Here is a 23,562-nt window from a genome sequence, read left to right as displayed (position 1 = left end):
AAATTCAACAGTATTTCAAATGGACTAAATTTTTAATTTGATTGCTTTCAACCTTTAGGACTTTAAAAGCTCACCTAAATATTTAGGGGTGATATTTTCTTCCAGGAGCTTGATCAAAATGCCACTGAAAAGGTCCAGGCAATGTTCACAGCCATTGACGAGCTCTTGTATGAGCAGAAGCTGAGTGTGCATACTAAGAGTCTACAGGAAGAATGCCAACAATGGACATGCAGCTTTCCTCACCTCAGGTATTAAAGCCCTAGATCTGGCTTGTATTCATGGCTAATACTAAAATTTGAAAAGCAGATATCTAGGGGCGCCTGGATTGCTCAGTTGGCTGTGTCCGATTCTTGATTTCGGCTCAGATCATGATCTCAGGTTGTGGGATTGAGCTCCACGTCAGGCTCCACACTGAGCATAGAGTCTCCTTAAGATTTTCTCCCTCTGCCCCTCTTCCTCACTGTCCTCTGTCTCTCTAAAATAAAAAAAAAAAAAAAATTAAAAAATATTTTTTAAAAAGCAGATATCCAAAAAAAAGCTTGTATTCTGAAATCTTTATGGACTTGGTTTTAATGAATGTAAATAAGGCCATATGGTATAAAGACTGCACTGAGAGAAAACTGAAGTTTATGGAAGTTTCTTAGAGTGTTCATAACTACCACTATGTTGTCCTAATTGAGAAAAACAGTTCCTTTACCTGTAGCTGAGATCTATGCATTGTGGCTGTCCAAAGATCTCTTCTTTGGAGCAAGAAGGTCAGAAAATGTATTTGTTTACACTGTTGTCTACAAGAAAATTCTTACACAGATTTAAAAGCAGACATAAGCTGTTAGGAAGCTTCCCTCACTTACTTCCCTTACTTCCCTTACTTATATAGTAAGTATAGTAACTTACTATAGTTACTATACTTACTACTTAAAATTTATACCTAAAATTTATATAGCATCATGTTCTTAAGAATATAATTTATAGTTTTCACTAATTTGGCCTGGCTTTCATCCATTTTAGCAGATTTAATGAAGATTATTGTAGAGGATGGAGGGAAAATTACAAATTTTTGCTCAGTTTCCTTGGATTTTTTCAGCAGTGTGAGGCTATAGCTTTATCTTTTCCATATCTATTCTGTGGAAGAGAGCTATAACCTGTAATAAGATTCTGGATTCACATTTTTCTCTTAAGAATCATTCTTAATCAGTAGCGTACTAAGTATGCACTGGACTTTTATAGAGAGCCATCATATTTGTTCCAAGAATATCTACATTTTGTATGTATGCCAGGTGAACGTGCTTGATTGTCTCTTTATGTTGTTCATTTTGAAGGATCCTGGGTAGGCAGATAATCACTCCAAGCGAAGGATATGGACTGTATCCTAGATCCCCTTCTGTTGTTTCAGTTTCACATGAGACAACACTTTCTCAAGAAAGAGATTCTACTATGTAAGTATTCCTAATATGTAAGTATTTATGTATCCAAAGTGTTATATTCTGCCAGTTATACTAGGGGATTAAAAAACTTATGTTTTACTTGATGGTATTTAATAAAGCACAGAAAATGCTGTTAAGATTGACCACAGTTTTTATGCACAGAGAATTTTATTATACAATTTTTTTGTTCAAAAAGTAAGTCATTCCCTAGGGTTTAAGGATACTTTTGTTATTCAGATATATCTCTATCTCTATCTCTATCTCTATCTCTGTCTCTGTCTCTGTCTCTATCTCTATGTCTCTATCTCTATCTCTATATATTTATAGATACAGGCATTTCCTTCTTGAAATAAAGTGTAGATAGACTGGTTTCAGGAGATTTAGGAGTTTGAGAAACACACTTTAAAGATTTTTTGAAAAAATACTGAAAAAGTAATTTTTCTTAAACATATAATATTAATTACAACTTAATTTCTTTACAGAAGTTAAACTGCTATTAGTTTATTAACTTAAAATGGGTAATTAGTATATTTAAAATAGCTAAATTCTTTTGAACACCTCAAACTCTTTAAACAACAGCAAAACAAACCAAAATAGGATTGTTCCACTCTCTTACATCATACACAAAAATACATTCAAAATGGATGAAAGACCTGTGAGACCTGAAACCATAAAAATCCTAGAGAACACAGGCAGTAACCTCTTTGACATTGGCTGTAGCAACTTCTTTCTAGATATATCTCCCGAGGCAAGGAAAACAAAAGCAAAAATAAACTATTTTATTTCATCAAAATAGAAAGTTTCCGCACAGTGAAGGAAACAAATCAACAAAACTAAAAGGCAACCTATGGAATGGGAGAAATTTGGAAATATTTCCAAATATTTTAAATATTCTTCTTAAATATTTGGACATATTTCCAAAATTTGTTCAAGTCAGATTTTCCCACTAGCCTTGCTGAAAAGTGCCACAGGTTTATTCTTTTTCTTTTTTTCATTAAAAAATACTTAAGGTTGGGGCGCCTGGGTGGCTCAGTCAGTTAAGCGGCCGACTTCGGCTCAGGTCATGATCTCACAGTCCGTGAGTTCAAGCCCCGCGTGCTGACAGCTCAGAGCCTGGAGCCTGTTTCGGATTCTGTGTCTCCCTCTCTCTGACCCTCCCCTGTTCATGCTCTGTCTCTCCCTGTCTCAAAAATAAATAAAAATGTTAAAAAAAAATTAAAAAAAATACTTAAGGTACAAAAGTATAAAGAATATCACAAAATATACATTGGTTATATTTAATATTTCATTAAACAGAGCCATTTAAAAAAACTGTACTGCTCAGATTTGACTGGTTTTCTCCAAAGTAAAGATTCTGAACTGAATGAGTCATCATATATTCATTGAATACCTGGGTAGGAAGAGAAATTTAAATATAAATAAGAGAAGATCCCTGCCCTTAAGGCATATGAATTTTGAACTATGATGGAGTTACTGAAATAAGCATATTATCTCCTGAGGTACCTGAAAGTTGTAATTATTAATATTCTTAATTTTTCATCAATTTTTTTATTGAAAGAGACTTAAATATAAAATACTGGTATCAGGTGTACATCATAGTGATTCAGCAATTATATAAATTACAAAATGCTTACCACAATAAGTATAGTTACTATCTGCCACCAAAGTTATTACAATATTATTGATTATATTCCCTATGCCATACTTCTCATTCCTGCGACTTATTTATTTTATAACTGGCAGTCTGTACCTCTTAATACCCTTCACCTATTTTGCCAATCCTCCAATCCCTATTCCCTTTAGCAATCACCAGTTTGTCCTCTGTATTTATGAATCTCTTTGTTTTGTTTTGTTTATTCCTTTTTCTTGGTTTTTAGATTCCATGTTTAAGGTAAATCATATGGTATTTGTCTTTTCCTGTCTTATTTCACTTAGCGTTATATGCCCTATGTCCATCCATGTTGTAGCAAATGTCAAGTTCCAACCTTTTTCATGGCTGAGTAATACTCCATTGTATATACATACCACATCTTCTTTATCCATGAATCTATCTGTGGACACTTAAGTTGCTTTCATATCTTGGCTACTGTAAATAATGCTGCAATAAACATAGGAGTGCATGTATCTTTTCAAATTAATGTTTTTATTTTCTTCAGGTGGAATTCAGTGGTGGAATTACTGGGTCATATAGTATTTCTATTTTTAATTTTTGAGGAACCATAGTGGCTGCACCAATTTACATTCCCACCAATAGTGCATGAGGGTTCCCTTTTCTCCATATCCTTGCCAACACTTGTTATTTCTTGTCTTTTTGATACTAGCCATTCTGACTGGTTATTCTTAAATATTTTTAAACTTATCTCATAGCCTTAGCTGTTGCATCTGAAAAGACAGCAAATAGTATTTGATACTGCACAGTACACCTAGGCAGAGTAGGTCTATGGCTAGTGTTTATTCTTTCTGTTCTGAGAAACAATAGGTATTAAGACTATGAATAGTCTGGGGAGATGTCAGCAGGGCAAGGGATTTTGAGCTGAAACTCGTATGACTGAATTGCTGTAGGAACTGTTTATGTTATATACAATTAATAATTGCTTTTTCCTCTCCCAGATTTGGTATTAGGGGAAAGAAGTTACATTTTTCATCTTCTTATGCTCACAAAGCATCTCCCATTGCCAAATCCCCTAGTGTGTATTCTATGGAAAGAGAGGAGGAAGACTGTATAATCTTCTCTGAAGGAATAATAGAGGAATACCTAGCATTCGACCACACTGATATGTGAGTGTTAAGTATTTTAAGCTTTTTACTCCCCTCCTATTTTGTGTATTAATATCTATTTTTTTCTAATGTTTATTTTTGAGAGACAGAGCATGAGTGGGGGAGGGTCAGAGAGAGAGGGAGACACAGAATCGGAAGCAGGCTCCAGGCTCTGAGCTGTCAGCACAGAGCCTGACAAAGGTCTCAAACTCACAAGCTGTGAGATCATGACCTGAGCCAAAGTCGGATGCTTAACTGACTGAGCCACCCAGGCACCCCTCTATTTTTTCTAAAGTATACTACTCAGGGACACCTGGTGACTCAGTCCATTGAGTGTCTGACTCTTGATTTTGGCTCAGGTCATGATCCCAGGGTTGTGGGATTGAGCCCTGCATTGGGCTCTGTGTTGAGTGTGGAGCCTGCTTGAGGTTCTCTTTCTCTTTCTCTCTCTCTCTCTCCCTCCCTCTGCTCCTCCTCTCCCCCACTCATGCTTGCTCTCTCGCTAAAAATGGATTGAAAAAATAATAAAATCTACTACTCAGAACCGCCCCCCCAAAAGACAGAAAAAAAAAACACAACCAAACAAAATATAAAGTACACAACCAATATTACATATAATTAGATTGATGTCACTTGGTTATTTATTTCCTATTACTTCTGAGGTATCTAGAGTTCATGTGCTTAGTTGATATAAATTCCTATTGCTTCCACATACCAGACTCCCTTGTGTATTTTCTTCCTGAATGTGTTATTTGCCTCTTCCTGAGATTAAACATTTTTAAATGAGTTAATTTCTTTCTTCACATAATTTGATTTTACCTTTTGTAAATCATCACCAGTTAATTCATGGAAATCTGAAGCTTTTCAAAGGAGCAGTTGAAGAGGTGTGAACTTTGTTTACGTAAATCCTTTTTGAAAAGGTGTACACAGTTTATATAAAACCTTATACTTAGCACAGACTTTACAATTAATAATGCCTGTTTATATCCATTCTTATTGTATTCTGACAATAGTCCTGTGACACAGATATTATTTACCATCTCTATAGGATAGGTGAGAATCAGAGTGGTTAAATGATTTGTCTGAGGTAAAGCTAAGACCTAAAACCTTATTCATCTTACTCTAAATCCAGTGCTGTCTTCACTATCCTATGCTACCCTTCTGAAACATTAACCTCTTAAGCTATTCCTCCAAGCGTTTAAAAGTTCCAGAGCGCAACAAGTGGGAGAGAGGCAAAGAAGGAGGGAGAGAGAGAGAAATCCCAAGCAGGTTCCACACTGTCCACTCAAAGCCTGATGTGGGGCTCGAATTCATGAACCATGAGATCATGACCTGAGACCAAGTCGGACGCTTAACCAACTGAGCCACCCAGACGCCCCAAAAGAAAATGGATTTTAAATAAAGGAAATAAAATTCAATCTCATTCACAATTACCAGTGCAAATTAAAACTATAACAAGATACTATTTTATCTGTCAGACTGGCAGAGAAAACAAAGAAGTTTGATAATTCCTTGAATGGAAAAAAGGCACATTTTTTCAACACTGAAGATTATCTCTTTAGAGGAAAGTGGGCAATATCTTTCCATTTTAAATGCATATACCATTTCACTCAATAATTCTATTTATAGGAATTTATCCTACAGATATAATACCCATGTAGCCAAAGAACTACATACAAGAATATTAAATGTCCTATTGACTATAAGAACAAAAGCCTGGCTGATCAATAACTGGATAGTTAGATATACTATGGTATATCCAGTAGAATTCTCTTCAGCTATTTTTTCAGAGGCGTATTCATATGTATTAATAGAGATGGAGGGCCAGATACATTTTTAAATAAAAGGCCACAATGCAGTGCAGTGTATAACGTAACTATTTCCCTGGACCAATGTATAATGTTTGCTTCTGGGAATGGTGCCTGGGAGACAGAAATGTAAACTTATTTTTCACTATATAAATACATTTCCTTCTGTATAATGTGAATTTTTTTTCATCATATGAAAGTGTTATCTCCTATAAAAAGAAATATAAATGCAAATACAATTAATACTAAATCAGCCTTGGGAAAGAAGTAGAGTCTTTAGCTGCCCTGCATAAACCTCTTAGCATCCTTCTTTCCTAGTTAGAGCTTCTTATTTAATTCTTGGCACCTCTGCTACCCCAGGGATAATTTTCACGGTAGAGGCCATAAGATATTTCTTCATAGCCCAAGTGTTCCAGAACTTGCTTTGGGTTAATTTATAATACATCTATCATAGGTAAGCATATCTGTCAGCTAGATCTTTGCCCCCCAAATACTGGGGCTATTGGTACTCCCTTCCAGAGAAGAGACCAGACTTGGCTGAGTTTCTGGACTACAGATAGCTACATGGTCTCCAAAAAGGCCTCACAGTAGCTTCTTGTGCTGGTGGGCTCTCCTCCTTTCCCTTTCCAGCCAAATGCCAATTGTTTGTTCGGATTAATAAAAGTACACTATTTCTCTAATGAATCACTGCCTCAAATAACTATGTGACACAGTCACATGCCCATCATTAAATGGTACATGAATAGTAATCTAAATGTTATCCAGTCACAACAAAAAGATTATTTCTGTATGCTTGTCATAGCTTATTGCTCAACTGACAATGTTCACTGTTCAAAGCTAAAAAATACAAAATGAGACTTCAGTCTTCTTTTTCTTATTCTTTTTTTTTTTTTTTTTTTTTTGGCAGAGTAGTGGGGTGGGGTGGGGTGGGAGTAAAAAGGGAAATTCAGTCTGTTTGAGAACTCCCTTAGGTCACAAGACAGTTTAACACATATGCTACATACATATACTGAGCTACATACATATACGTGTGGGGAGGGGACCCAAATCACACTCCTGGAGAAGCACAAAACACAGTGGTGAACACTCAGTAAAGAATAACTAGGAAGTCTTATTTGCTTCTGTTACAGGGAAGAGGGGTTTCAAGGAAAGAAATTACACGCATCTCCAGAGAAACAGAAATTAGGGTACCCTCCCATTGCTCCATTTTACTGCATGAAAGAGGACGTCCTTGCTTATGTGTTTGACGACGTGTGGAGCAAAGTTCTGAGCTGTATGGAGCAGCTGACACGTAGTCATTGGGAGGGATTTGCTTCTGGTAAGGATCTTTGTGAAAACAACATAAAAAAATAATTATTTATGATTTCCAAACCCTGACTAGTCTTTCAGATTATATGTTTCATTACTGCAAAAGACTCATATTTGTATTTTCCACAGACACTAACAGATATTTAGACAATATTTGAAAATGAGTGGATGAGTAACAAGGCTATTCTATGATGACTATACTGTGTTTTATTTGAATATAAGTATTTGTGAGAAAAAAGATGTGCAAGTGGCAAGTACATTTTTTAAACTGCTCTACTTAAGAATAATTGATTATACAATAAACCATTCATATTTAAAGTGTAAATTGGTCAATTGACCTATGTATACATGAAACCACAAAACAGTCAATATAATATATAGAATACCTTTGTAATCCCTTTCTGCCCCTGCCTGACCCCCAATCCCCACGTGCTTTGTCACTATAGTTTAGTTTTTATTTTGTAGAGTTTCATATAAATGGAATCAGGGTATTTCCTTTTTGTAAGCTTCCTTCATTCAGCATGATCATTTTGTGATTCATCTATGTAAATGTGTGCATCAGCAATTTATTCCCAAGAAGTGTTCCACTGTTGCACAATTTGTTTATCCGTTTACCTGTTCATGGACATTTGGGTTCTTTTCAATTCGGGACTATAATATGCAAAGCTATTATGCACATTACTATGCAAGAATTTTTTGCACATACATTTCCTTTTCTCTTAGGTAAATTTCTAGGAGTGGAATGGTTTGATTATATGGTTAAATGTATATTTAGCTTTTTAAGAATTATTTTGTTTTTCTGTATTGCACAAAAAACTATCACAAACTTATCAGTTTCAAACAACATACATTTTTTATCTCACAGATTTGTGGATCAGAAGACCAGGAATGGCTTAGCTAGTTCTCTACTTAGGATCTCACAAAGCTGTGATCAAGGTGTTGGCCACAGCTAGGCTCTCATGTAGAGGCTCACTTAGGAATGGAAACACTTCCCCTTTTGTGTGTTCTTAGAAGTATCGAGTTTCTTGTAGCTTTCTTCTTCAGCAGCTTTCTTCTTCAAAGCCAGCAAGAAAGGCTGAGAGCTAGTCAGCAAAACAGAAGCTTATATAATGTAACATATTCATGGAAGTGACATCTCATCACTTTTACCATCTTCTGTTGGTCTGGAGTAAGTCACACTCAAAGGGAGATTCTACAAAGATGTGAACACCGGGGCGCCTGGGTGGTTCAGTAGGTTAAGCTTCCGACTTCAGCTCAGGTCATGATCTTGCGGTCTGTGGGTTCAAGCCCCACATCGGGCTCAGTGCTGACAGCTCAGAGCTTGGAGCCTGCTTCGGATTCTGTGTCTCCCTCTCTCTTTGCCCCTCCCCCTCTCATGTTCTCTGTCTCAAAAATATATAAAAACTAAAAAAAAAAAAAAATGTGAACACCAAGAGGTAAGAGTTTGTCCATTACAAAGAGTTTGTCCACCAAGCTTAGAGTTTGTCCATTACAATTCTCCCACTTGCCCCTAATGATTCCTGTGCTCCCACATGCAAAATACACTAAATTCCCAAGAGACTTATTATAGCATAGCTCAGAAGTTCAAAATATTATCATCTAAATTAGGTCTTGGTATGAATAAACCTCCCATGAATGGATATAATACATTAAGTAAAGTTACTGGGGCCCAATTCTCTTCCATCTATATATCTGTGAAACTAAAGGCTATATACATAGGAATATAAACATCTAACTATATAATCCAACCAACCATTCCTGTCATAGAGAAAAGTCGCCTTACCCCAACACACCCATCATACAATAGTGGGCCAGGGAAAGGATAACAGACATTCTAGATAAGGGAGGGGGGTGGGCAGAAATGAAAGGTTAAGTGGCACCTGGGTGGCTCAATCACTTAAGTGTCTGACTCTTGATTTCGGCTCAGGTCATGATCTCATGGTTCATGAGATCAAGCCCAATGTCGGGCTCTGTGCTGACAGTGCAGATCCTGCTTGGGATTCTCCCTCTTTCTCCCTCTGCTCCCTACCCTACTCACAGTCTCTCTCTCTTTCTCAAAATAAATAAACACTAAAAAAAAGAATGGAAGGTTAAAAAAAAAAAGGGTTTATAGTAATTCTGAAGTCCAGTTGGGAAAATACTGGGAGTTCTAGTCCTAGAAACAGCTGTCTGTTCCAACCTCTGGGCTCTTGGTTTTGCCCTCTGAATCATCCTTCCTTTTTCACATGTGTGAAAGCTAAGTAGTTTTATTAGACTGCTCCCTGGTAGTAGAATTTTGAGGGTCTGACAGCCTTCTTTCATTTAAACTCTTTCACCGTCTAGAGATACAAAATTTTCAAAATTATAAAGTCCTGGTTTCTTTACATTTAATATTTTTTCCATCAGTTTTTCTTTCTCATCTCATGTTTTATAGTATAAGTAGCAGGAAAAAAATCAGGCCTCACTTTCAATAACTTTGATTGGAACTCTTCTTAGCTATACATCCAGAATCATCACTTTAAGTCCTGCCTTCCACATGACCACAGGAGACCATTACACTAAACATTCTTCCACTAAATAACAAGCACCTCCTTCTTCCAGTTTTTAATAACATGTTCCTCATTTCCTTCTGAACCCTCCAATAGAGCATCCTCCAAATCCAAATTTCTACGAAGTTTGTTCAAGGCAATTTATGTTTTCTCTATCATGTTTCTCAAAATTCTTCTATCAATGAACAATCAAAAATGAAATTAAGAAAACAGTTCATTTATAATAGCATCAAAGAGAATAAAATACTTAGAAATAAACTTAACCAAGAAAGTATAAGACTTTTACACTGAAAACTACAAGACATTATTGTAAGAAAATAGGGAAGACCTAAAGAATTGGAAAGTCTTCCTGTGTTTTACGGATTAGAAGACTTAATATTGTTAAGTGGCAATACTCCCAAACAGATTTGAGTGAATGTCCAAAATAATATTAAAAAAGAACAAAGTATGAGGCTTCACATTTCCTGATTTTAAAACTTAGTACAAAGGTACATTAACCAAAACAGTGTGGTACTGACATAAGAATCGACATATGGATCAACAGAATAGCATCAAGAATCTAGAAATAAACCCTCACATATACAGCCAATTGATTTTCAACAAGGATGCCAAGACCATTCAATGGGAGAATAGTCTCTTCAACAAATGGTGCTAAAACTGGATAACCACATGAAAAAGAATGAATTTGGACCCTTCTTTCACACTACATACAAAGTATCAACTCAAAATGGATCACAAGCATACATTTAAGAACTAAAACTATAAAACTCTTAGAAGAAAACATAAGAGTAAATCTTAATGAGGTTGGATTTAGCAATGGATTTAGATATGACACCAAGACCACAAGCAACAAAAAAATCAATAGACTGGATTTTATCCTAAAAAAAAAAAAAATCTATGTATCAAAGGATATTATCAAGAAAGTGAAAATACAACCTACAGAATGGAAGAATATATATGCAAATCATACACCTGATAAGATTCTAGCATCCACAATATGTAAAGTACAATTCAACAACAAAGGGACAAACAACTCAATTTAAAAATGGGCAAACAGGGGCGCCTGGGTGGCGCAGTCGGTTAAGCGTCCGACTTCAGCCAGGTCACGATCTCACGGTCCGTGAGTTCGAGCCCCGCGTCGGGCTCTGGGCTGATGGCTCAGAGCCTGGAGCCTGTTTCCGATTCTGTGTCTCCCTCTCTCTCTGCCCCTCCCCCGTTCATGCTCTGTCTCTCTCTGTCCCAAAAATAAATAAACGTTGAAAAAAAAAAAATGGGCAAACAACTTGAATAGGTATTTATCCAAAGAAGATACACACATGGCCAGTAAGCATATGAAAAGACGTTCAACATCCTTATTCATTAGGGAAATACAAACCAACACCAAAATCACAATGAAATGCTACTTCTACCCACTATGATGGCTATATTAAAAAAAAAGAAGACGACAATAACAAGTATTGGTGAGTATGTGGAGAAACTGAAACACTCATACATTGCTGTGGTAAGGTAGAAGGGTGTGGCTACCGTGTAAACAGTTTGGTAGTTTCTCAAAAACTTAAACATAAGATTGCCGTATGGCCAGCAATTCCACTCAAAGCATATAACCAAGAGAACTGAAACCTTATCTGCAAAAAAGCCTGTGTATGATTGTTCACAGCAGCATTTTCATAATAGTCAAAAAGTTAGAATTGACACAAATGTTCATCAGCTATGAATGGAGAAACAAAATTTGGTATATACATATGTTATGGACTGAATTGTGTCCTCCTCAAAATGTATATGTTGAAGACCTAATCCCCAGTGTGAATGTTTGGAGGTGGGGCTTTTAGGAAGGTAATTAAAGTTAAATGAAGTCATAAGCATGGGGACCTAATCCTATAGAGTTGGTATCCTTATAAGAAGAGGAAGAGACCAAAGCCCCCTTTCTGTGCATGCACGGAAAAGTGGTAATGCAAGGACACAGCTGCCTACAAGCCAGATAGCACCTTGATCTTGAACTTCTGACCTCCAGAACTTTAAGAAAATAAATTTCTGTTATTTAAGCCATTCAGTCTGTGGTATATTGTTATAGCAGGATAAGTAACTAATGTACTATGCAATGTAATATTATTAGTTCATAAACTAAAATTAAGTAATCATGCATGTTACAACATGGATAAACCTTGAAAATATTATGCTAAGGGTAAGAAGCCAAACACAAAAGGCCACATATTGTATGATTTTATTCAGTTGAAATGTCCAGAACAGGCATATCCATAGAGACACAAAGTAGTTTAGTGGTTACCAAGGGATATAGGGAGAAAGGAATTGGGAGGTATGTGGTGTCTCTTTGCAGTGATAGATATTTTCTGAAATTAGATAGTGGTGCTGACTGCACAACATTGTGAATATACTAAAAAGCAATTAATTGTGTACTGTAAAATGGTTAAAAATGGTGAATTTTATGTTATATGAATTTTATTTCATTAAACATTTTAAAATATTTTAAACCTGTATGTAAATGTGAGTCTGTTGGTGATTAATTCTTTTATAGATATGAAAAAAATTTTTTAATTTATTCATTCTAAAAACAAAAGCAAAAAGTGTTCATCCATTTGTCCAACTCCCTATGCCCTGCCTCTAGCAACTACCAATCTCTTCTCTATATTTGTGAGCTTGGTTTTATTTATTTATTTATTTATTTTTAGATTCCGTCTATAAGAAAGATCATATGTTATTTGTCTTTCTCTAACTTACTTCATTTAGCATAATGCCCTCGAGGTCCGTTCATGTTGTCACATATAGAAACATTTCATTCTTTTTTAGGGCTGAAGTGTATTTCATTGTATATATACACCGCATTTGCTTTTTTTTTAATCCTTTCATCTACTGATGGACACTTCGGTTGTTTCCGTATCTTGGCTACTGTAAATAATGCTGCAATGAACATGGAGGTACATCTATCTTTTCAAGTTGGTATTTTCCTTTTCTTTGGATAAATACCCAGAAGTGGAATAGCTAGATCATATGGTAGCTCTACTTTTAATTTTTTTGAGGAAAATCCATACTGGTTCCTATAGTGGGTATACCAATTTACATTCCCACAAGCAGTGCACAAGAGTTACCTTTTTACAGCTCCTTGCCAACCCTTGTTATTTCTAGACTTTTTGATAATAGCCATTCTGACTAGTGAAACTGCATTTTAATTTTCGTCTGCATTTTCCTGATGATGAGTAATGTAGAGCATCTTTTCATGTACCTTTTGGCCATCTGTATTTCTTCTTTGGAAAAATGTCTATTCAGATCTTCTGCCCATTTTTAAATTGGATTTTTTTTGGCTATGTATATATTTTCATAAATTTTGGAAATTAGCCCCTTACCAGATAGATGATTTGCAAGTATTTTCTCCCATTCAATAGACTGCTTTTCCATTTTGTTGACTTTTCCTTTTGCTGTGCAGAAGCTTTTTAATTCGATGGTGTTTTTTGTTTTGTTTTTTGGGTTTTTTTGCTTTCCTTGGTTTTGCTTTTGGCATCAGATTCAAAAAATCATGGCCAAGACCCATGTCAAGAAGCTTACCTCATGTTTTTTTCTAGGAGTTTTGTGGCTTCGAGTCTTATCTTCAAGTCTTTATTTTAAACTGACTTTTGTACATGGTGTAAGATACTGGTCCTACTTTCCAAAAAACATTTATTGAAGAGACTGTCTTTTACTCCTTTTATATTCTTATCTCCTTTGTTGTAAATTACTTGACCATATATGTGTGGGTTTATTTCTGAGTTTTCTATTCTATTGTATTGATCTATGTGTCTATTTTTATGCCAGCACCTTACTGTTTTAATTGCTATAGCTATGTAATATAGCTTGAAAACAGGGAGCAAGATGCTTCCAGCTTTGTTCTTTCTCAAGATTGCTTTGGCTATTTGGGGTCTTTATGGTTCCATACACATTTTAGGATTATTTGGTTCTATTTCTGTGAAAAAAGCTATTCAAATTTTGATAGGAATCACATTGAATCTGTGCATTTTGCGGGGGGGGGGTGTTTTGAACATTTTTAAAATATCAATTTTTCTAATCTGTGAGCACAGAATATCTTTCCATTTATTTGTGCCTTCTTCAGTTTCTTTCATTAATGTTTTGTAGTTCTCGGTATACAGGTCTTTTACCTCCTTGGTTAAATTTATTCGTAGGTATTTTATTCTTTTTTTTTTTATAAATTTTTTTTAACGTTTATTTTTGAGACAGAGAGAGACAGAGCATGAACAGGGGAGGGGCAGAGAGAGAGGGAGACACAGAATTGGAAGCAGGCCCAGGCTTTGAGCCATCAGCCCAAAGCCCGATGCGGGGCTTGAACTCACAGACCGCGAGATCGTGACCTGAGCTGAAGTCGGATGCTTAACCGACTGAGCCACCCAGGCGCCCCGGTATTTTATTCTTTTTGATGCAAGTGGGATTGTTTTCTTAATTTTGTCTTTATCATAGTCTATTATTAGTGTATAGAAATGCAGTACGTTCTTGTGTATTGATTTTGTATCCTACAACTTCACTGAATTCATTTATTAGTTCTAACAGTTTCTGATAGAATTTCTAGGGCTTTCTATATAATATATCATCTGCAAATAGTGAGAGTTTTATTTCTTCCTTCCCAATTTGAATACCTTTTGTTTCTTTTTCTTGCCTAACTGCTCTGGCTAGGACTTCCAATACTATGTTGAATAAAAGTGGTGAGAGTGCATATCCTTGTCTTATTTCTGATCTTAGAAGAAACTTTCAGCTTTTCACTGTTGAGTATAATGTTAGCTGTGGGTTTGTCATATATGTCCTTTATTATGTTGAAGTACATTCCCTTTGTACTCACTTTGTTGAGAGTTTTGAATTTTGTCAAATGTTTTTTCTGCATCCATTGAGATTATCACATATGATATTAATTTTTATTAATGTCGTGTATCACATTGACTGATTTGCAGATGTTGAACCATCCTTGCATCCCTGGATTAATCTCACTTAATCACGATATATTATCCTTTCAATGTATTGTGGAATTTGGTGTGATAATATTTTCTTGAGGATTTCTGCATCTATGTTCATCAGGGATATTGGCCTGTACTCTCTTGTGGCATCCTTGGTTTTGGTACTAAGTAATGCCAATCTTGTTAAAAAAAAAAAAAGTTTAGAAGAGTTCTTTCCTCTTCTGTTCTTTGGAAAAGTATAAGAAAGATTGGTATTAATTCTTCTTTGAATGTTTGTTGGAATTCACCAGTGAAGCCATATGGTCCCGAATTTTTGTTTGTTGCCAAGTTTTTTCTTGCTCATTCAGTCTCCTTACTAGTAACTGGTGTGTTCACATTTTCCATTTCATCATGATTCAGTCTTGGTAGGTTGTATGTTCTTAGAAAATTATCCATTTATTTTAGGTTGTCCAATTTGTTGGTATAGAAATGTTCATAGTCCCTTATGATCCTTATTTCTTTGGAATCAGTTATTACATTTCCTTTTTCATTTCTGATTTCACTTGAATCCTCTTTTTTATGGATTGTATGGATATTTTAACAATATTTGTTATTTTGTTGAGGATTTTTGCATCTGTGTTCATCAGAGATATTGGCCTATACTTCTCTTTTTTTATGGTGTCTTTATCTGGTTTCGGTGAGTAATACTGGCCTCATAAAATGAATTTGGAAGTTTTCCTTCCATTTCCATTTTTTTGAAATAGTTTGAGAATAGATATTAACTATTCTTTATTTTTTTTAATATATGAAATTTATTGTCAAATTGGTTTCCATACAACACCCAGTGCTCATCCCAAAAGGTGCCTTCCTCAATACCCATCACCCACCCTCCCCTCCCTCCCACCCCCCATCAACCCTCAGTTTGTTCTCAGTTTTTAAGAGTCTCTTATGCTTTGGCTCTCTCCCACTCTAACCTCTAAACTATTCTTTAAATGTTTGGTAGAATTTGTCTGTGAAGCCATCTGGTCATAGACTTTTGTTCGTCTGGGAGTTGTTTGTTTGTTTGTTTGTTTTTACTGATCCATTTGTTTGCTGCTTAAAGGTTTAAGTTTTCTATTTCTTTCTGTTTCAGTTTTTGGTAATCTATGTTTTTAGGAATTATCCATTTCTTTCAGGTTGTCCAATTTGTTGGCATAATTATAATATTCTAATTGTTTGTATTTCTATGGTGTAGGTTGTTATTTCTCCTTTCTCATTTGTGATTTTATTTGGGTCCTTTCTCTTTTCTTTTGGATAAGTCTGGCTATAGTTTATCAAATTTATTAATTTTTGCAAAGAACCAGCTCCGGTTTCATTGTTCTATTCTATTGTTTTTTTTTAATTCAGGTTATTTAAAATAGATATAGTATTGGTTTCAGTAGTAGAATTTAATGATTCATCACTTCATATAATACCCAGTGCTCATCCCAACAAGTTCCCTCCTTAATGGCTATCACCCATTTAGACCACCTCCTCTCCAGCAACCCTCAGTTTGTTCACTGTATTTAAAGTCTCTTATGGTTTGCCTCTCTCTCTCTTTTCTTATTTTTCTTCCCCTTTCCCAGTGTCCATCTGTTTTTTTCTTAATTCCACATATTAGTGAAATCATAATATTTGTCTTTCTCTGACTTATTTCACTTAGCATAATATGCTCTAGTTCCATCCACATTGTTGCAAATGGCAAGGTTTTGCTCTTAAGTTTTTTTCTTTATGTTTATTTTTGAGAGACAGAGAGAGAAAGAGAGAGAGAGTGTGTGTGTGTGTGTGTGTGTGTGTGTGTGTGTGCGCGCGAGCAGGGGAGGGGCAGGGGGGGGCAGAGAATCTGGAGCAGGCTCTGTGCTGACAGCAAAGAGCCCAATGTGGGGCTCAAACTCACAAACTGTGACCTGAGTCAAGGTCGGATGCCTAACTGACTGAGCCACCAAGGTGCCCCGGTTTCATTCTTTTTGACTACCAAGTAATATTCCATTGTATGTAAAGCCTTGGATTGTGAGTAACTTGTTCTGCAAATGTTCCACAAGACAAACATTTCTAATAAATTTTAACTTGATAAACGAGCAATGTTTTGCAACATAAGTAGTGTGTCACACCAAATGCCACATGATCACAACTGAGCCAATGTTTCTTCCCCCTCCCTCTCTCTCTCTCTCTCTCTTGCTGTGGGATTGTGGGTGAAGTTATCTTGATGAGGTCCCAATAGTTCGTTTTGTTTTTGTTTCCCTTGGCTCAGAAGACATGTCCAGTAAGAAGTTGCTGTGGCCAAGGTCAAAGAGGTTGCTGCCTATTTTCTCCTGTAGGATTTTGATGGCTTCCTGTCTTGCATTTTGGACTCTCATCCATTTTGAATTTATTTTTGTGTATGAGTTAAGAAAGTGATACAGTTTCATTCTTCTGCATGTCGCTGTCCAGTTCTCCCAGCACTATTTCCTGAAGAGACAGTCTTTTCCCCCCGCATTGGATATTCTTTCCTGCTTTGTTGAAGATTAGTTGGCCATACGTTAGTGGGTCTGTTTCTGAATTCTCTGTTCTGTTCCACTGATCTGTTTTTTACCAGTACCATACTGTCTTGATTACAGCTTTGTAATATAGCTTGAGGTCTGAAATTGTGATGCCTCCAACTTTGGTATTCTTTTTCAACATTACTTTGGCTATTCAGGGTCTTTTGTGGTTCCATACAAATTTTAAAATTGTTTGTTCTAGTTCATGAAGAATGCTGTATTCTTTTGATAGGGATTGCATTGAATATGTAGATTGCTTTTGGTAGTATCAACATTTTAATAATACTTGTTCTTCCAATCCATGAACATGAAATGTTTGTCCATTTCTCTGTGTCTTCTTCAATTTCTCTCATAAGCTTTCTATAGTTTTCAGTGTACAGATCTTTTACCTCTTTGGTTAGGTTTATTCTGAGGTATCTTATGGTTTTTGTTGCACCATAAAGTGTAAATGAGATCAATTCCCTGATTTCTCTTTCTGCTGCTTCATTATTGGTTATAGATATGCAGCCAATTTCTGTACATCGATTTTATATCCTGTGACTTTGCCAAATTCATGTATCAGTTCTAGCAGTCTTTTGGTGGAGTCTTTCAGGTTGTCCACTTAGAGTATCATGTCATCTTTGAAGAGTTAAAGTTCGACTTCTTCCTTGCCAATTTGTATGCCTTTTATTTCTTTTTGTTGTCTGATTACTGAGGCTAGGATTTCCAGTATTATGTTAAACAACAGTGTTGAGAGTGGACATCCTGTTGTGTTCCTGACCTTAGGGGGAAAGCTGTTTTTCTCCATTGGGGATGATATTGGCTGTGGGTCTTTCATATATGCCCTTTATGATACCAAGGTATATTCCTTCTATCCCTACTTTCTTAAGGGTTTTTATCAAGAAAGGATTCTGCGTTTTGTAAAATTCTTTTTCTGCATCTATTGAGAGGATCATATGGGTCTTTTTTTTTGTTTTGTTTTTACTGTTTATTTATTTTTGAGAGAGGGAGGGACACAGCATGAGTGGGGGAGGGACAGAAAGAAAGGGAGACACAGTATCTGAAGAAGGCTCCAGGCTCCGAGCTGTCAGCACAGCTGACGAAGCGCGAGATCATGACCTGACCTGAAGTCAGGCACTTAACCAACTGAGCCACCCAGGTGCCCCGAGGACCATACAGTTCTTATCCTTTTCTTTTATTAATGTGGTGTATCATGTTGATTGATTCACAAATATTGAACCAGCTGTGCAGCCCAGGGATAAATCTCACTTGATCATAGTGAATAATTCTTTTAATGTACTGTTGAATTTGATTTGCTAGTATCTTGTTGAGAATTTTTGCATCCAGACTCATCTGGGATATTGGCCTGAAATTCTCCTTTTTGGTGGGATTTTTGTCTGGTTTTGGAATCAAGGTAATGCTGGCTTCATGGAATGAGTTTGGAAGCTTTCCTTTCATTTCTGTTTTTTGGAACAGTTTGAGAAGAATAGGTATTATCTCTTCTTTAAATATCTAATAGAATTCCCTTGGCAAGCCATCTGTCCCAAGACTCTTGTTTATTGAAAGATTTTTGATTAGTGATTCAATTTCTTTGCTGCTTATGGGTTTGTTCAAATTTTCTCTTTCTTTCTTTTCAATTTTGGTAGTGTGTGTGTTTCTAGGAATTTGTCCATTTCTTCCAGATTGCCTAGTTTGTTGGCATATAATTTGTTACAGTATTATAATTGTATTTCTGTGGTGTTGGTTGTGATCTCTCCTCTGTTATTCATGATTTTATCAACTTAGGTCCTTTTTTTGTTGTTGTTGGTGGTGGTGGTGGTGGTGAGTCTGGCTAGGGACTTATCAATTTTGTTAATTCTTTCAAAGAACCAGCTCTTAGTTTTGTTGATATGTTGTACAGTTTTGTTGTTGTTGTCATTTCTATATCAGTTATTTCTGCTCTAATATTTATTATTTCCCTTCTTCTGCTGACTTTAGGCTTTATTTGCTATTCCTGTTCAAGATCCCTTAGGTGTAAGGTTAGATTGAGTATTTGGGACCTTTCTTGCTTCTTGAGATAGGCCTTTCCTCTTAGGACTGCCTTTGCTGCATCCCAAAGAGTTTGGACTGTCATATTTTATTTTCATTTGCTTCCATATTTTTTTACATTTCTTCTTTCATTTTCTAGTTAAACCATTCATTCTTTAGTAGGATGTTCTTTAACCTCAATGTATTTTAAGGCTTTCCAATTTTTTTCTTGTGGCTGACCAAGTTTCATAGCATTGTGATCTGAAAATATGCATGATATGATCATAATCTTTTTGTACCTGTTGAGGACTGATTTGTGACCCAGTATGTGATCTATTCTGGAGAATGTTCCATGTGCACTTGAGAAGAATGTGTATTCTGCTGATTTAAGGTGAGATGTTCTGAATATATGTTAGGTCCATCCAGTTCAGCGTGTCAGTCAAAGCCATTGTTTCCTTGTTGATTTTCTTCTTAGATGATCTGTCAGTTGTTGTAAGTGAGGTATTAAAGGCCCCTACATTACTGTATTATTATCAATGAATTTTTTCATGTTTGTGATTAATTGATTTATATACTTGGGTGCTTCCATGTTGTGGGCATATTTACAATTGTTAGATATTCTTGATGGATAGATCCTTTAATTATTATGTAATGCCCTTCTTCATCTCTTGTTATAGTCTTTGCTTTAAAGTCTAGTTTGTCTGATATAAATATGGCTACTTTGGCTTTCTTTGACCTCATAGCCTAATAACATAATAGATCGTTCTCCATCCCCTCACTTTCAATCTGCAAGAGTCTTTACATCTAAAATGAGTCTCTTATAGGTAACATATTAGATGGATCTTGTTTTTTTAATCCATTCTGACACACTGTGTCTTTTTATTCGAGCATTTAGTCCATTTACATTCAGAGTGATTACTGAAAGATATGAATTTAGTGCCATTGTGTTACTTGTAGAGTTGGTATTATTAGTGATGTTCTCTGATCCACTGTAGTCTTTGTTGCTTTGGTCTTTTTTTTTTTGTCTCCACCTACACAGTCCACCTTAAAATTTCTTGCAAGGTCAGTTTAGTGGCCATGAACTCCTTTACTTTTCGTTTGTCTGGGAAACTCTTTATCTCTCCCACTACTGTGAGTGACAACCTTGCTGGATACAAAATCTTTGGCTACATATTTTTCGCATTCAGCACATTGAATATTTCCTGCCACTCCCTTTGGGCCTGCCAAATTTCAGTGGATAGGTCTGCTACTAACCTTATGTGTCTACCCTTATAGATTAATGACCTTTTGTTCCTAGCTGCTTTCAGAATTCTCTCTATATTTTGCAAGTTTCACTGTGATATGTTGTGGTGTTGACCAGTTTTTGTTGACTTTGAGGGGAGTTCTCTGTGCCTCTTGGACATGAATGCCTGTTTCCTTCCCCAAATTAGGGAAGTTCTCATCTATAATTTGTTCAAATAAACCTTCTGCCCCTTTTCCCTGCTCTTCTTCTGGGACTCCTATGATACGGATATTGTTTCATTTTACGGAATCACTAAGTTCTCTAACTCTCCTCTCAAGATCTAAGATTGTCCTTTTCCTCTTCTTTTCAGCTTTATTAGTTTCCATAATTTTATCTTCCATATCACCTATTCTCTCCTCTCTTCCCTTCACTCCTCACTATGACTGTATCCAATTGGTTTTGTATCTCAGTTATAGCGTTTTTTATTTCAGCCTGACTAGTTTTTAGGTCTTTGATCTCTGCAGCAAGTATTTCTCTAGTGTCCCCTATGCTTTTTTCAAGCTGAGCTATTAGCCTAATGCGTGGTATTTTAAATTATTGTTCAGATATATTGCTTAAATCTGTTTTAAGCAATTCCTTAGCTGTGATTTCTTCCTGAATTTTATTTTGGGGAGAAGTCCTCCATCTTGTCATTTTGGCTAAGATTCTGTCTTTTGTGTGTTTTAAAAGCTTGGTACATTTCCTGCACCTGAGAGTAATGCTACATTAAAAAGGGGTCATACACTGTCCAGGGCCTGGCATTTCCAGAAGCATTTCTGGTGTGCACTGTGTGCACTCTGCTGTTGTGTTTTGGCTGCTCTTTCCCACTGGTCAGTCCTCTGCAGAGCTCCTCCTTGCTTGTGGTGGGGAGTGTCTAGACCTTTAACTAGGTGTGCTTTGATTTGTTTGTTAAAATAAGCCTAAGGAAAAGGAAAAAAAACAAAACAACTGATCCCAAAAAAAGAGAAAAGGAAAGGGAACCAAAAAAAAAAAAAAAAAAAAAACCCAACAGTGAATCAAAAAAACATAAGGCTAATTCCAAGGAAAAATTAAGGAAAAAGAAAGAAAAGCAAAAAGAAGACTGAGGGGTGCAGGGAGGAAATGAGAACTATGAGTCTAAATCCAAAAGAAAAGTAAGCCTGGTCCTATTTCTACCAGAATTGCTGTTGTCATTTTGAAGCACTTGTTTTTCAGTACACTTGGCACACACAGGGTACTGGCTGTGCTGGTCTTCGGAGGAGAGTCCTGCTGCATTGGCTCAGTCAGTCTTGCCCCAGTAAATAAGCAGCTGCCAGGCATAGGGGAGAGGGGTTTGGTGTAAGTGGCTCTTGCCTCCACTGGGGGCCACTATGTTGCTCTCTCAAGCCCCACTGTTTTGGTGTGTGTGTGGGGGGGGGGGGAAATGGCGCCTCCTCAATCTCTCCTCCCTGAACAGGGGATCTCACAACCCCTGCTGTTCAGGCAGCCCTCACAGAATAGCGAGGGCAGTCAGTTTACAGTGTGCCACAACTTTACTGCATTTTTTCTTTGGCACACGGCTGTGATTCAAAACTCAAAGTCTTAAAGGACCTAGCACTGTGTGGACCCACCCATCCTCCAGATTAGGGCTTTATACACTGTGTCTGAAGTCATTTCACCCTGAAAAACAGTCCCACATCTGAGCTGTGTGTGGAATATATGGTATAGCACCACTAAAAGCAGCAAAGGTTATGTTCCCTCTGAGTGCACCTCTGTCCCCTGCTGATGAAAGTGTTTTGCTGACGCTTGCAGGATCTTTTGCTCTTGGGGAGGCAATATACCCTCTTTCAAAAGTACTCCGGTTAGGAGAATAATCTCTTTCAATGTGCCCTGGAGATCTCTACACCATGCTATGCTCTCCAAAGTCAGCTCCCTGTTCACCAGGGGCGTACTCCACAGCTCTGCTCCAGAGAAAGTTGCACACTTCCAAAACTTGAGTTTGAGCTCCAAAGGCTGCTTGGAAAAAACAAACAAGCAAGCAAGCAAGCAAACAAACAAAACCTGCAACACTCAGTACTTCCCGGTCCCCAGTCCGTGGTCCAGAGAGGTTTTCCTCTTGTGCAAAACCAATGCTGCACTCTCTGAACCCCTTTTTCTTTCTCTCCCTTTTGTCTCTCTACAGAAAGGTCCCTTCCCCTCCATGGCACTGCCATTTTTCTCTCCCCAAATTCACTTCCATGCACCTCACACCTGCCACACTGTCTCCCTCTAACTGCAGAGATCCTTCTGCCAGTCCACAGGTCGATTTCCTGGGTGTTCCAAGTGATCTGACCTCAATACAGCTGTTTGAGGGACTAGGAAAGCCCAAGGTCCCCCTACTTCTCTGCCATCTAACTCCTCCTCTCTATTGTTCTGTTTTGTTTTTTAGTTTTTATGTGACTTATCTCTGCTCTCATCTTCATTATTTCCTTCCTTCTGTTGGCTTTACACTTTGTTTATTGTTCTTTTTCTATCTCCTTTAGGTGTAAGATTAGATTGTTTATTTGAGATTTTTCTTGCTTCTTAAGGTAGGCCTGTATTGCTATATACTTCCTCCTTAGGACAGCTTTTGCTGCATCCCAAAGGTTTTAGACTATTATATTTTCATTTGTTTCCATGTATTTTTTAAAATTTCTTATTTTATTTCCTATTTGACTCACTCATTGTTTAGTAGCATGGTATTTAACCTCCATGTATTTGTGGTCTTTCCAGATTTTTTTTTTTTTTTTTTTGTGGTTGACTTCTGGTTTCATAATGTTGTTATCAGAAAAGGTACATTGTATGATTTCAATCTTGTATTTGTTGAGGCTTATTTGTGGCCTAAATATGTGATCTACTCTAGAGAATGTTCGGTGTGCATTTGAAAAGAATGTGTATTCTGCTGTTTTAGGATGGAATGTTCTGAATATATCTATTAGGTCCATACAGTCCAGTGTGTCATTCAAAGCCATTATTTTCTTGTTAATTTTCTGCTTAGATGATATGTTCACTGATGTAAGTGGGATGTTAAAGTCTCCTGTTATTGTAT

At 36.6% G+C, this 23,562-nt stretch overlaps 1 protein-coding gene across 4 annotated transcripts in view; it reads left to right on the top strand.

Moving 5' to 3' along the window:
* The window catches only part of FAM149B1 (family with sequence similarity 149 member B1), an 86,855-nt gene that overhangs the window by 32,265 nt on the left and 31,028 nt on the right, over nucleotides 1–23,562 (top strand). For all 4 annotated transcript variants that reach the window (XM_030335274.1, XM_030335273.1, XM_030335272.1 and 1 more), the window contains exons 4-7: nucleotides 106–248; nucleotides 1,320–1,436; nucleotides 4,035–4,202; nucleotides 7,120–7,307. In XM_030335274.1, the coding sequence (XP_030191134.1) occupies nucleotides 106–248; nucleotides 1,320–1,436; nucleotides 4,035–4,202; nucleotides 7,120–7,307 (616 nt within the window). The remainder of the gene's footprint in view (nucleotides 1–105; nucleotides 249–1,319; nucleotides 1,437–4,034; nucleotides 4,203–7,119; nucleotides 7,308–23,562) is intronic.

This window comes from Lynx canadensis, chromosome D2 (genome assembly GCF_007474595.2).
Source record: "Lynx canadensis isolate LIC74 chromosome D2, mLynCan4.pri.v2, whole genome shotgun sequence".
In the NCBI taxonomy this organism is placed as follows: Eukaryota; Metazoa; Chordata; class Mammalia; order Carnivora; family Felidae; genus Lynx; species Lynx canadensis.
Note: the sequence above shows the minus strand (reverse complement) of the source record. Positions and strands in the feature narration are given on the sequence as shown.